Raw genomic sequence first — 15,228 nt, 5'->3', positions numbered from 1 at the left:
AGTACACACAGTTACAAAATGGACCAGATGGTGCCTACAATCAATTGATTAACGGAAATTTAATAAAAGCAGATTCTCGTGTGTGACATGTACACACAGAGGCAAGAACAGGAGCGTGCACTTGGGCCTCAATACTGTGAACTTGACAAATAATGTTTCTTTGTTTCTGTCTGTCTGTCTGTCTGTCTGTCTGTCTCAGTGACGAGCAACAGAAGGACTACTTATTGGAGCGGAGAGATCTGGCAATAGACTTCATCTTTTCTCTAGTGCTTATAGAAGTTTTGAAGCAGGTGAGTCTCAGAGTGTGATCAGTGAGTCTGTACTAGTACTATTAATACAAATGTCTGCATGATGCTGTGAAAGGGTTAAAACAGTCACAGGAAACTACTTGACGTCAGTTGTCCAGCTGCAGTATTTCCCAGCCCATTCATGTGAAACTGTAACTAAATTAAAATAAATAAAAAATGGTAATTTGCATATTCTTGATCTAGAATACACATTAAATAAAATAGATTAGGAAAAACACAAGATATAATAGAAAAATAAGAATAAGAAGACACATATTGTTTTAATTACTAATTAATTAAATGTTAAGTCCATCAAATAGCAAGACTGGATTTCTATTATTACTTTTGAATCTCAATCCAGATCCCCCTCCATCCTCTGTTGGATGGACTCATCCAAGAAGTTATAAACCTGACCTTCAAGCACTTCAAATACAAGGAAGGGTAAGAGTGATAACATATGGAATAATAAATAATTTACTAGAATGCATTGATTGCACTTTAACAGTTTAGAGTTTCAGTGCATACTTTCTTTTGACTCTCTGACCAACTGCAACATTTTCAAATATAACAGCACTGGACATGGTTAATACTCATTTTTGTGACTTCTTAGGTATCTGGGACCCAACACAGGCAACATGCACATAGTGGCCGACCTCTACGCTGAAGTAGTGGGAGTTGTAGCTCAGTCGAGGTACGGTTGTCCAAATGATTGTTTATCATGTTTGTGTGTACATACACTTCAGATGTTTGTCTATCTACAGGGGGTTGATTGTAGAGAACAGTGTTGCTTAGTATAAATTTGATGAGATAATTGCCAATTTCCCACACATTCATAGGTTACTTCACATTCACATGTTATTCATCTGTTACAGTAAAGCAATATACAAGCATTAAAATGCTAAAGCCCTTGTTTTGGTGCCACTATTCACAAGGCAATCACTTAAATATCTACGATTCAGTTTTAAATGTGGATTTATTTATTTATTTATTTTTTCATGTAGCTCATGTAAATTGAATTTGTAATCTAGGTCATGTTGCAGGTGTGGGCTGGGTGGGAAATTATATGTGTAGTTACGGTAGGAACCTGTCCTCCCCTTGACCCCATTTTTAGTAGAAAGGGCTATTACAAATGCTGTCCCTCTGTCTTCAGTGCAAATGAGTAAAAGACAAATATATCTGCCATTCCCTGCATGCTAGTAGCATGGTTGTGTATGTGTGTGTGTGTGTGTGGGTGTGTGTGTGTGTGTGGTGTGTGTGTGGGTGTGGGTGTGTGTGGGTGTGTGGTGTGGGTGTGTGGGTGTGTGGGTGTACGTGTGTGATGGCAACTGAGGATAATGACACTCCAGCTGGTGGTCCTCTGTCTGTTTAATGTTGTGTGTGATGAGAGATGAGCTCTGTATCCATTTTCCAGGAGGTTATTACTGTGATGGAGGTGTGTGATCATAGGGCAGCTCAGTCACTGCTGTCTCACACACAAACACACAAACACACACACACACACACACACACACACACACACTAGCTGAGCCATCACATCATTTAACACAGTCATCGATCTAATAATGGATCAAAGTCAATACTTTTAGATCTAGTTTAGCAAATGTACACTGTTTTCTGAGTGAATGATGGGTTTTCCACTTGATCTTCTTAGTTGATTTCTAACACCCTTTTCAGTGTCATTTATTTGGAGTGCATTATTCGCACACAGTGATATGAAAAGGTTGAGTACACAAAGGCACATTATTCTTGGCATTATCTGTGCTTTTCCAGCTTGGTTTATGGGTCGCAGTGTTTATGTGCATCTTATTTAAACACTCTGCACTAAACAGAAGGCTGATGATTGTTCCACTTACTTAACTGCTGTGGCAACCCCTGTGAAGCATGCAAGAGCACTCCCCCAGAAAAACGCAGACGCCAGAAGAACAAGTGCACACACACATGTACACATTCCCTCCACATCACCCCTCCAGATGCCATTCTAAATATAGGCCTGCAGAACGCCACTGGTAAATTCTATCTTACCACGGATGCATATACACACAAGCTCACACACTCATATGCACATAAAAAAAACAAAAAAACAGGTGCATCTTGACCTGTCCTATCAAATAAAAGCAAAAAGCCACAAAAACATATTTAAAAAGAGGAAAAAGATATAGTTAATTAAACTTCACACAATATTGTAGTAATTCCGCACCACCATTCAAAGACTTGGATATGAATACATTTACTAAAAAGAGAATAGAACGACTGTTCACATCTGGTCACCGTTTTCTCTGCAGGTTCCCAGCAGTGAGGAAGAAATTCATCTCTGAACTGAAGGAGCTGAGACAGAAGGAGCAGAGCCCCTACGTAATCCAGTCCACCATCAGCCTCATTATGGGACTCAAGTTCTTCCGCATCAAAATGTACCCGGTGGAAGACTTTGAAGCCTCCTTCCAGTTCATGCAGGTAGGCTGAGCTGAAATCCTTCACCTGTTATTTACATGTGAACAAATAGTTATGTCTGGTGTAGGAATCCCAGGGAGCGTTCATGGGACAGGCGTGCTCTTTGTCTGCATACATTCATGTCTGGAAGCAGTTTAGGGTGATCACTGAGCTATCCTATTGGCTGAGAAGTTCTTCTGTGGTTTTGTAATTGTGGGTTAAGTTGATTGTTTATTGCCCTTTGATAATTAATTACAGTGGTGAGAATGTTTCTCATTTTCTTCCCCCATAACAAAACAGGGACTATAACTGGTGACCTTCTGTTCACAGAATTATCATGTATGTACATTGTTTGTCTCACTATCGCTGACTCTCTCTCTTTATGTCTGTAGGAGTGTGCACAGTATTTCTTGGAAGTGAAGGATAAAGACATTAAACACTCATTAGCCGGACTCTTTGTGGAGATACTTGTACCTGTAGCTGCTGTAAGTGCATTTCATCTTGCTACTCGGTGAACTTTTAATAGTTTTGGGTTCATTTTAAGTCACTGTCAGATTGAAGTTACTGTTGTTCTTTTAAATAAAATGTCTGTCTTTCTGCTGGTCTACAGACTGTGAAGAATGAGGTGAACGTGCCATGTCTACGAAACTTCGTAGAGAGTTTGTACGATACCACACTGGACCTGTCCTCTAGGAAGAAACACTCTCTGGTAAGTTTCTCCCCATATTCTGTTTCATCACTGCCCATCTCTCTTCATTTCCTCTCCATTAACAGCAATTGGTGAAAGCTCTTACTGTAAGTCTCCAACATGTAGGCTTTTATCTCTCCATGGGAAGGAGACAGGAGTGCATCAGGCAGTACACAGGCTAGTTTTTGAAGCGCTGCCAGATGGGTAATATTTTGCCCACAGCAGGGGAATCAGCAAATTAGATGCAGTACATCTCCCTTATTAAGATAGCAGCCTGACATGAAGAGGCATGCAATAAAACTCTTATGTTTAATTGTGGACTGGTACTACCTAAAGGTTTTAAGCATGAATGTTAAGGAAATTATAGAACAGGCAACAGTCTATGACGGAGGATTATGTAAAAATGTAACTAAATTATTTCCTGGTCCAAGATGTTCCCTTACTAATCTGTCCTCCAAAGTTATTTTTGTCTGTAATGTAATACTTCAGGTCTTATTTTCTTAAAATTAATGAAAAAAACCTGCTAGTTAAGCAATATTCTTTGACTTGCTTCCAATATAAATCGACTTGTTTCAGGTATTTTCCAAACTGATAATTTTTCTTAATTTTAGTGCTGTAAAATTGTTTAACAAGTTGATTTGCATTGGAAAACTTTTTTGACAGAAATTATTTGATAAGAGATATTTTTCCGTAGCCCTTTACAGCAATGCTTGCTAAGTCAACGTTCCTCTAAATGTTAGTCAACTATTTCCCTGCCCCCCCCTTTGGGTGGTAGCCATTTGATAGACAAATTGGATAACCAAACATGGCATCAGGCTGCTGTATCACATTATTGATGGTCACTGCTGATGTGCTATTTGTGATATGTGCGTGGGTTCCTGGTGCTGTGACAGACTCGTGTCCTCAGCCGTCATACACGCTCCCTTCGATAGATTTTCCAAATACTCCAAGCAATTCATGCATTCAAGACTTGACACACCTCTCTGAACATATACTTTATGTCTTTTCACTTTTTCCAACGGAACAATGCACAGGCATGCACACAAACAAACAATAACCAGCCATGTCAGAACAGAATGGGCTGACATGATAGGAATGACAGTAATGTGGTGCATTTCCGTAATTGTTATTCTTTTACATTCTGAGTGCCTGAATGAGAGGAGACATTGAAATGGGGGATAGACAGATAACAAATACTTACTTTGATAAGGACTGACAGGTAAATGATCCACTCCTCAAACCTAGCATTCCCATAACCATTCATGAGAAGGGTGTACCTCGACTCACACCGGTCATTAGCGAGGCATGTTTAAGAATGATCTGCATGCAGACTTACGTGCCTTTTACTAAATGCTTGAACAGACTAGACACCCCAGTTCACGTTCCTGTATGTGAACTTTTACGTTGTAAAATGTAAATATTGTTCTCTTCTATGTACTTGTAATTGTATTGTTCACAATGCTGTTGCTTTAATTTTGGTATGAAATGGAGGAAAATGTTCCAAACTTCCAAGTCCTCAAATGATCCAGACACTAGTCTTCTCTTGAAACGTACTGGCAAGATAAAGTACAGAGGAATAAGTGTTTTGTTTTGTTACATTGACTTAATTCCAGACAGGGGAAAAAAAGGCTAATGAGGGATTTATAAGGCAGGAAACACGTGGAAGATGACTGTGAAAAATTGTTTAATCAGAAAGGTTTTAATTGCACATTGTTAGGGGACAATTACATTGCTATTAAATGAGGAAGAAAAGCTCATTAATTATATATCAGCTTGAAATAAATGATTCTCAGACCATTTTTGACTGACTTAATTAAAAGACTGTCTGAAATCGGTTTCAAAGTACTAAGTTGCATAATTAATGTATAAACCTGTTGAGGAAAACAGTCTGTATCCTTTACATTTGGATACCCTGATAATTTACTACTTGTTGTCGTTGATGCAAATGCGTCCTATCTGTCTTCTCTCTCCACACCAGGCTTTATATCCTCTGGTGACCTGCCTGCTGTGTGTCAGTCAGAAGCAGTTCTTCCTCAGCCGCTGGCACATTTTCCTCAACAACTGCCTCTCAAACCTCAAGGTCAGCCTTTCTGTTTACAACATGCAAATGCAAGAATATCCATAGCATGGGGTTATTTGTATAGATCACAAGCAGTGATATACTGGTACACAAATACTATGCAGTCTGTGCAATAAATTTCTGCCCCTGGGGAACAAGTGACAAACCGCACAAGACAGAGCTTCACACAACAAACTGCTGCATTAGCACTACTAAGACCTCTTCAACTTTACAATCAACGAATATGTATTGCCTCGAGGGAAACACTGCAGGTTAAAAACACAGTGATTGATGGGGCTCATAAGGCTCATTTGGTTTCATGATCACATTCACGATCACACTATGTAAATTCTGAGAAAGCAATGGTTGAAGCGCATGCAGTAAATGATCACATGTCCGTAAGTTAAAGTATGTGAGGAATGCCTGTCAATGTAGTACTGCATTTTTGTCAGAAACTTTGTTTGTCTTTTTGTCTGAGAAGAAACCATTTTTTGTTAAGTGGAGGTATGAAACACAATGAAACAGAATAAAGCTTTGTCTGCACGTGTATGAATGCAGAATAAAGACCCCAAGATGGCACGTGTGGCTCTGGAATCCCTCTACCGCCTGCTGTGGGTCTACATGATCCGAATTAAGTGCGAGAGCAACACTGGGACACAGAGGTAACAGCTACATATGGTTTTATTTCTCAGCAACAAAATGTAAGATGCCATTTTATGTTATTGTAAAGTTTTTAACATTAATATGTCATTGTTAGCTATATTGTAATACCTTGTAGTAATTACCATGAACGAATACAATACACTAAAAGGACAACTTAGCTCTGTTAATGTTTCTCAGTTATAAACTATGATGTGGAGTTGATTTATTATCATTAAAAAGCTAAACATAATGTATTTAACTTGTGTCTCAACACCTATCTTTTCCTCTCTGTCTCTCTGTCTCTCATTCTTCCCCCAGTCGTCTGACGTCCATCACCTCCACTCTGTTCCCCAAAGGGAGTCGTAGCGTTGTGCCCAGAGACATGCCCCTTAATATTTTTGTCAAGATCATCCAGTTTATTGCACAGGTGTGTATGATACCTGAAAAAAACTTACATGGAGTCTAAGATGTAGGTTTCTGCTTTAGGTCAAAACACATGAGAAATGAAGTGGTGTTTGTTGTGTTTTGTGTGGAGCCAAATATTTGCCAACTTCTAAGATTTATTCTGTACTTTTTTTCTGCTGTCAGCAAGAAACACAAACATTAGTTAATCCAAAAGTTCAAGTTGACAGAGTTGCAGAAACAGGATTTCAGTATTTACTCACACAGTTCTCACAGCTCTGATAATACATGATTACCTAGAGTGTACGACATCAGATTTTATTTACATTTCATCAGAATCCCTGTACACACTCATGTCTCTTCAAGTCACCAAACAGCATATACAGTATTACATTTAGAGCAATGAACTCAGATACAGATGAATTATGTCTATATAATGTATTGTCCTTACATCTCTTGTTTTGTTTTTTTGCTCTTTTCATTTGTTATTCATCTATTTAATCAGATATGTAATAATGCCCCATCTGTGCACTGTTGGTGACACACAGTAGATGTACATACTGTCTCACACCACATTAACTCTGAAATCCTGTAACACCGGTATGTTTGTCCTCTGTTCAGGAGAGACTGGATTTCGCCATGAAGGAGATCATATTTGATCTGCTGAGTGTTGGGAAACCTGCCAAAGCCTTCAGTCTCAACCCAGAGGTAAAGAGAGCAGACACAGACATTCAATCATGTGCACACAATCACACACAGATCAACAGTGTTACCCCCCGGCAATGTTACAAGGATGAGCATTCCAGTTTTTATTTGTAGTCTTCAGTCAGCGAGAAAGGTGAAGAAAAGTATGTTCTCTGTTGGAGCTTTAAAATTAAATGCACCAACAGAATGAATGGGAACCTTTTTTTAGCTGTAGTCAACAGATGCCCTTTGAGTTGGTTACAGGATTCTGGTCATGTGACCAAAAACAAATCTTTAAAATTGCTGCATTTTAAAAAGGTTTACTGCATGTGAAAAAAGTTGTATAAAGCCTTATGTGGCTTGTGAAGTCTAATAAATGTGTCACTGTCACTGTGGGCTGAAGACTAACAAAATCTGGACCAGATCCCTGTAGCCTGCTCCTCATCTCTGCTTGAGGCCAGCTGCTCAAGGCTCAATTAGCTGCTATTAACATAATACACCCAAATCTCCTACTGAACTGGTTGATCTGCATTATGGGTAATGGGTAAGGTTTTGATAGGTACATAAATGAAATAATGATCTATATACAGTAGTAGATTGTGTTGTTTCTTCCAGCAAATTCATTTTCCTTGTCAAAGTGTAACCACTGCCTGGTGATGTGCGTTTACCTGCTACAAACCTACCATTGCTCTTGATTGACAGACACTGTGCTTTATCTGTGTTCCAGCGTATGAACATTGGTCTGCGGGCATTCCTGGTGATAGCAGATGCTCTGCAACAGAAGGACGGAGAGCCTCCAATGCCCAACACAGGAGCAACTCTACCCTCTGGAAACTCTCTGAAAAAGAAGAAAACATACCTCAGCAAGACGCTAACAGAGGAGGAAGCAAAACTAATAGGTGTGTGTGTGTGTGTGTGTGTGTGTGTGTGTGTGTGTGTGTGTGTGTGTGTGTGTGTGTGTGTGTGTGTGTGTGTGTGTGTGTGTGTGTGTGTGTGTGTGTGTGTGTGTGTGTGTGTGTGTGTGTGTGTGTGTGTGTGTGTGTGTGTGTGTGTAAGCATTCAAGCTAGTGTAATTTGAATATAGTCTAAATCCATGTACTGTCTCTCTCTGTTCTCCACAGGCATGTCCTTGTACTACTCCCAGGTGCGAAAAGCTCTGGACAACATCCTGAGACACTTGGACAAGGAGGTGGGTCGCTGTATGATGCTCACCAGCGTCCAGATGCTCAACAAAGAACCAGAGGACATGATCACGTATGTAACTACTTTTAGTGACGAGGGTTATTCTGTTACTGATACTATAATTAAAGCCCATGTTGAAAATGAGACACAGAAAGAACATTTGCAAGTAATACACTTATGCCCCTTTCAGTTTCTCATGTTCATAAGTAGATACATTGTTAACATGACCTAACTGTATTTTGCCTTAAGAAATACCTCAAGCAAGTGTTAGCATGCTTAACATCCCCCTTCATCTTTAACAGTGGTGAAAGGAAGCCTAAAATCGACCTGTTCAGGACTTGTGTGGCTGCCATTCCTCGTATCCTTCCTGATGCCATGTCCAAACCTGAGCTCATTGACCTGCTCTCACGGTGAGTTAAAAGACAGGACAACCTCTATGTCTGGCTGGCTTACTGTCTGTTGAGTTATCACTAATTTTACATCTTTATATACATTTTAAAGTAATTTGTGTTGGCGCCTATGAGATCTCTCTTTCTATCAGTGAGGTTGTACAACTTCATCAATGTATTTTGTTTCTATGTTTTCAACAATATCTTGCTCATTCAACACATGTTGTCATCTATCTCTCAGACTTACGGTGCACATGGACGATGAGCTTCGTCTTATTTCCCAGAACTCCCTGCAGAGCCTGTTACTTGATTTCTCCGACTGGAGGGAAGACGTCCTGTTTGGTTACACACATTTCCTTTTGCGTGAGGTAAAACTTAACAGAAACATGCAACTACTTAGACAGTAAAAGATTAATCCTGCATTTGCATTGGTTGCACTTCCTTTACACATGTGTTTAGGTTTGGTTTTCTCTGACTGAGAAAACTAGCTAACAACATATATTATGCTACTCCAAACTATTCCAGGTCCAAGACACCCATCAGGGTCTGCAGGATGCATCTGTGAAGCTCCTTCTCCAGCTGCTCACACAGTGGAGATTAGCTCTGCAGCTCCAAGGGAAGACGCGAGGTGGAGTTGAGGTTTGTTCAGCGTCAAAAAACATAACACAAAACCATAACTACGGGTTTAATTACTGGCCAAACACGGTGGCTTACAGAAGTATTTGTTACTCTTCACTAACTTCCCTTCCCTCTCTGTCTTCCCTTTCCATCAGTCCAGCCCCAGACTGCCAGAGCGAAGCCCTCATGGCTCAGTGCTCCATGCGGTTGAGGGCCTTGCTCTGCTGCTCCTCTGCTCGTGTCAGATGAGCACGAGGAAACTGGCAGTCAGCGTGTTAAGAGAAATACGCTGCCTCTTCACAGCTCTGGGACACGCTGAGGTACAGTACAGAAAACATAATACAGAATAATTCATCAGCTAAATTTCTAGATAGAGTGAATGCCAAAGGCATCCAGTGATTGCTACTGAAGAGGGAGAAAGGATGTGGAAATAGCAGAATGGAAGGACAGCCATCTGACCGTAGCTGTGATTAGATATGCAGCATATGCAGCCTGTGAATTCTCTCACGTTGTATGACGTTGTTATAAAAATAGCTGATTCTATAAATGTCTTCCCTTCCAGGATGATGATAAACCCATGATAGAGGTCATGGACCAGCTGAGCCCAGCGGTAATGGACAGCTTTGTTCACGTGGCTGTCTCTGACTCAGTAAGTGTATTTGTGTTAAGAGTGTGATCAGTAAGATTAGTACATCAAATCAATTATTTATATCACAATCTCCCAAATTACTTATTTTTCTGCTGTGTATCATTCTTCCCCTCCCTCAGTCCACCTTGCCTCTCAGCCACCATGTTGACCTCCAGTGGCTGGTGGAGTGGACGGCTCGACTGGTGAGCAGTTCCTACGACGTGAAGAGCCCCAGCCACGTCTGGATCTTCGCCCAGTGTATGAAGGACCCGTGGGTGCTCTGTCTGCACATCTTCTTGCGGCAGGAGCACCTTCCCAAACACTGCCCCATTGCCCTGGGATACGCCTGGCCCTATGTTTTCACACGGCTACAGCTGCTACTGCCACTGGTTGATCCAAAGTACATTACACATTAATTATATTTTACTTTTTAAGTGTTTAACTCTTACTTTAATAACAAAAATAACCATGTTTCTAATACAACAAATGATCCATGTCAATGAAAAGTTAACCTGCCTATTCTCCTTTTGTTTTCTGCAGCAGTCCTGTGAATGCTAAGAAGACGAGCACAGCGGGCTCCAGTGACAACTACATCTCTCTGTGGCGTAACTACCTGATCCTGTGTCTAGGGGTGGCTAAGCCGAGCATCATGTCCCCTGGTCACCTCAGAGCTTCCACACCAGAAATCACTGCGACCACACCTGATGGCAGCGTCACCTATGACAACAAGGTGTGTGTTTGTGCTGAAAAAATATAATCTAATTTAATCTAATTATAAAAACATTATATAAAATAGAGAAAAGCAACAAACTACTTAAAAGATTAACTGGTTATCAAAATAGTTACAGATTAATTTTCTTATTGATTAGCTCTAAGGGAAAATATTGAATTTATTGTCCCCCCCCACCCATTGCACTGATGATTTTTCCATTTTAAAATGGAAACTGGTAAGATGGTGTAAAAACCTAGACTCATAAACAATGATGTGTAATAGCCAAGTGTATATGGTTACCAGATTTGTGTAAATTTGGATCAGTTTTACGTTATTAAAGTTGCCTGATCCATGTTTGTGTATTTGTTTTTATCTCTCAGGTGATAGGCACTCCCTCAGTAGCCTGGCTTTTAAAGCAGCTCGTCCCGCTGATGAGAGCTGAGAGTTTGGAGATCACAGAGTCTCTGGTGCTAGGGTTTGGATGCACAAACGCTCTGGTCTTCAGGTACTGGCACATGCAGAAATGTACACAGATAACACACACACACACACAGCTCGTGTCCTACACATGACACTTGGGTCAAGCTAAATATTGTTTTACCTACTAATGTCAAAGCATTTGTTCATTACAAAAACAGATCTGATTTAATGCTGAGAGGACTGTTCATTAATCATAAATCTAAACTCGCTATTGTTATGTAATCCAGGCCTGTTGTTCTTTGGTGTGTTTTGCTTTGGCAGAGGATAAATACTCAAAGCCTGAATGGAGGGAATGACATTGGATAGATTTATATTACAATAGAAAATTGATGATGTGCTGGATTTAGTCCTTATCTCTTGCATAAGAAAGACATGATTCATCAGTCTTCACGCTTGCTTCTATTAGTTATTCCCATCTGTCTTCACATTCTTTTCATAACTGAGATGCCTCTAAGACATGTAGAGAAGAAGAAGGGGAAAAAAAACTGTGTCACTGTTGTAGAAGAGAGAGGGACAAAGATGTATCACATTTTTTCAAAGGACAGAAGTTCCATTGTGAAAGAGTATGTGGAAGTATTTCATTTTAAAGAGATCATCTATTTTTAACCTGAAATGTTTTCCAAAAGGGCGCTCATTGTTATTAAAGAGATTAACATCTCCCCAGACAAATTTGTCTAACATTACTGTGTTTGAGGATTAGTGGTTTTAGGGCATGTGACATTTGGGTTGAACAAAATGGATATCTGTTATGAACCATTGTGTTCAAGTCAGACCATGCTCCATCTGCAAGGAAGGAAGATTCAATCAGTATCATTTAGCAGCGTAGCAATCAATTGATTTTTTTCCCTGTGTGTTTGTAGGGAGCTAGTCGAAGAACTCCATCCACTGATGAAGGAAGCACTTGAGCGTAGGCCTGAGGTAACACACTCAAACACACACAGATGGAGAGAGGGATGCAAGAAACACACTCACAGAACTTAACAGGATTAGATTAACTTTATTGACAGAAAATTGAAAATATACTCCTGATGAAGTATAATGTTAATCCAAAGTTAGACTTATTTTATATACACAGTGTAAAAGTCTGAGTTGTGTATATATAGTGCATTATCATAGCTATTAGAGATGTTGTCCATTGGTCAATAATTTATTATTTATGTAAATGGACTTCTTTTTTTTGTTCTGCTTGTATAGTTAAGTACAGTATAGTTAAGTTAAGTCACTTTCCCTTAAATAACCAATTGTCCAGGTATAAACAAAAAGACATACATTTTCTAACTTCAACTTCAGAACTGAGAAACCTGTCTGTGCTTTCAGAACAAGAAGCGCAGAGAGAGGAGGGATCTTCTCAGGCTGCAGCTGCTGAGGATCTTTGAACTGTTGGCTAATGCGGGAGTTATCAGTGACAGGTAGCATAAACATTTAATTCACCCGGAGTGCCCTCTGGTTGTTTTTGTTTTGAGCTTTTCCTGGGCGCTTTGGCTCATGCATGTTTCTTGCTTTTTCCCTTCTGTCACTCACTTCCTTCTCTAACTTCTAGCCTCCTTATGTAACATCCCCTATCTAACATCAAAGATGATCTCTATGGTTACTATTTTCTTCTCCTCCTCTATAGCACCAATGGAGCACTGGAGCGTGATTCCCTGGCACTGGGTGCCTTATTCCTTGAGTATGTGGATCTAACCCGGATGCTTCTGGAGGCTGAGAATGAGAAGGAGCTGGATGTGCTTAAAGACATCAGAGCCCATTTCAGCGGCATGGTGGCTAATCTCATCCAGTGTGTTCCTGGTAAATCATTTTTATTACTTTTTCATTATATCATATATCATAATACATTGGTCTTTCTGTAGTAGTATATCTAGTAGCCACAGCTTTAGACGTGTTCTGCAGCCACAGACCCCATTTCCATGCCAGTCAGTAAAAATACATTTATAAATTTTGAATTGTAATAAAGAAGTTTTTGACCCAACACGTCTCTGTTTCTCTCACCCTCACATCTGCACAGTCCACCACAGGCGCTTTCTCTTTCCTCAACAGTCTCTGAGGCACCATCTCTTCATCCTCTTCAGTCAATGGGCTGGACCCTTCAGTGTCATGTTCACTCCCCTCGATCGATACAGTGATCGCAACCACCAGATCACTCGCTACCAGTACTGTGCTCTAAAGGTAAGCAATACCCATACTCCCAAAGCCTACCACTTTTTTCCCCCTTTCATTGCAATTTTCAGAAACATTAACCATAACTCAACTTTTGTCACCCAGGCCATGTCGGCAGTTCTGTGTTGTGGTCCAGTATTTGACAATGTGGGTCTGTCTACTGACGGCTATCTCTACAAATGGCTTGACAACATCTTGGCCTGTCACGACATACGGGTAGGTCAACTCTGGCATCAACGGTTGGCTTTACCTTCCTGAAAGGAGCTTTCTGTGTTTTTTTTCTGAGAATATACTCTGGTCAGTACACTTGTGGATTAGTTCTTCTACATAATAACATGTTTGCTCTAGGTGCACCGTCTGGGATGTGAGGTGGTCATCCTGCTCTTAGAACTTAACCCAGACCAAATCAATCTGTTCAACTGGGCCGTGGACCGCTGCTTCACAGGATCTTACCAGCTGGCATCTGGCTGCTTTAAGGCCATCGCCACTGTCTGCGGTAACAGGTAGGAATCATGCCTTTGCCTTTGTAACATTTATTAGAAGCGGCGCTAACCAACGAGATCATACTACATGTTTAAATGTAATTTCCCACACTGCCCACAACTGTCTGTTAACATCTTTTTAGTTTTTATCGTAACCAGCAACTACTGACCATTTCTCCTTACTCTGCCAGGAATTACCCATGCGACCTTGTCACCTTGCTCAATCTGGTGTTGTTCAAGGCCTCAGACACCAGCAGGGAAATATATGAGATCTCCATGCAGCTGATGCAGGTACATACATCACACCACCATTGCCATGTTATATATTAATTGCACACAAAGAGTTGGGAAAGGGAACACAACCGTAAAGCCAATCCCTGATAATGCATTTTAACTGTAAAAGATAACTAATGTGTCTACAGGTGCTGGAGTCTAAGCTGTGTGCGTACTCTAAGCGGATGGTGGAGCAGAAACCTGGTAATATTTTGTATGGAACGCACGGGCCCCTGCCTCCCCTGTACAGCGTCAACCTGTCTACACTCTCTATCCAGCTGGCGAGCATGTACCCAGAGCTCACTCTGCCACTTTTCTCAGGTACATTTTTCAGGGTGAAAATACTGAAGTACTTCATTACAAAGTCCAGGAAACATGGCCAAGACTAAAATCCTATTATAGGTATTTCTCGGAGAACAGTACATCCTAATCACAGGAATAAATAAAAACTCCACTCCCCACCCTGTTATGTCTCCCCACACTATCATGTTTCAACTGCAAATACTGCATATCAGATTAAGGAAACACAGGTGCTGCCAATATGTTTGTTTTTTTGTGACATTATGGCCCAGTGTTCTGAATACTTGCATCTAGCGTACCCATTAAATACTGAAGCAAACAGGATCTCCAAAACAATCTCTTTAGACCCTCACATTCAAAACTCCCAAGAGGCCATTACTCTCCCTGAGACATTTGTTAAATTTGCTCACAATGTGTTTCTCCGGTTATTCTACCTAAAAAGAATGCTCTAGCTTCCTCAAGGCACTTGTAACTTTAATTCCTCTTTGCCCACGCAGAGGTGAGCCAGCGTTTCCCAACCACCCACACCAACGGCAGACAGATCATGCTATCCTACCTGCTACCTTGGCTTAGTAACATTGAGCTTGTGGACACGGGACTTTTACCCCCTGCTTCAAGCCCCTGCACACCAGAGGAAGAACCTCACGGTCAGGGGCAGGGCATGGGTCTCTCCCCCAGTCTTAGAGGTAATGGCTGGGGCTCCCTGCAGGCGACCTCACTGGTGCTTAACAACCTCATGTTCATGACTGCTAAGGTAGGAACCCTTGCTTGTGAAATTACTTTCCAATTTCCCCCAAATCTCCTCCTTTTCAACTGGA

General features: G+C 40.8%; 1 protein-coding gene across 1 annotated transcript in view; it reads left to right on the top strand.

Moving 5' to 3' along the window:
* fryb (furry homolog b (Drosophila)) overlaps nt 1–15,228 on the top strand; it is a 51,601-nt gene that overhangs the window by 16,622 nt on the left and 19,751 nt on the right. The window contains 29 exon segments of the mRNA XM_051400680.1: nt 200–290; nt 649–728; nt 898–978; nt 2,570–2,738; nt 3,107–3,199; nt 3,325–3,423; nt 5,381–5,482; nt 6,020–6,123; nt 6,422–6,530; nt 7,127–7,213; nt 7,917–8,088; nt 8,311–8,443; nt 8,674–8,781; nt 9,002–9,128; nt 9,286–9,399; nt 9,534–9,698; nt 9,941–10,027; nt 10,147–10,406; nt 10,547–10,736; nt 11,099–11,223; nt 12,059–12,116; nt 12,516–12,607; nt 12,814–12,986; nt 13,204–13,364; nt 13,461–13,571; nt 13,704–13,858; nt 14,029–14,128; nt 14,260–14,431; nt 14,908–15,164. Of these exon segments, the coding sequence (XP_051256640.1) occupies nt 200–290; nt 649–728; nt 898–978; nt 2,570–2,738; nt 3,107–3,199; nt 3,325–3,423; nt 5,381–5,482; nt 6,020–6,123; nt 6,422–6,530; nt 7,127–7,213; nt 7,917–8,088; nt 8,311–8,443; nt 8,674–8,781; nt 9,002–9,128; nt 9,286–9,399; nt 9,534–9,698; nt 9,941–10,027; nt 10,147–10,406; nt 10,547–10,736; nt 11,099–11,223; nt 12,059–12,116; nt 12,516–12,607; nt 12,814–12,986; nt 13,204–13,364; nt 13,461–13,571; nt 13,704–13,858; nt 14,029–14,128; nt 14,260–14,431; nt 14,908–15,164 (3,775 nt within the window).

The sequence above is a fragment of the Dicentrarchus labrax genome, unplaced genomic scaffold (assembly GCF_905237075.1).
Source record: "Dicentrarchus labrax unplaced genomic scaffold, dlabrax2021, whole genome shotgun sequence".
NCBI lineage: Eukaryota > Metazoa > Chordata > Actinopteri > Moronidae > Dicentrarchus > Dicentrarchus labrax.
This window is presented reverse-complemented; position numbering and strand designations above follow the sequence as displayed.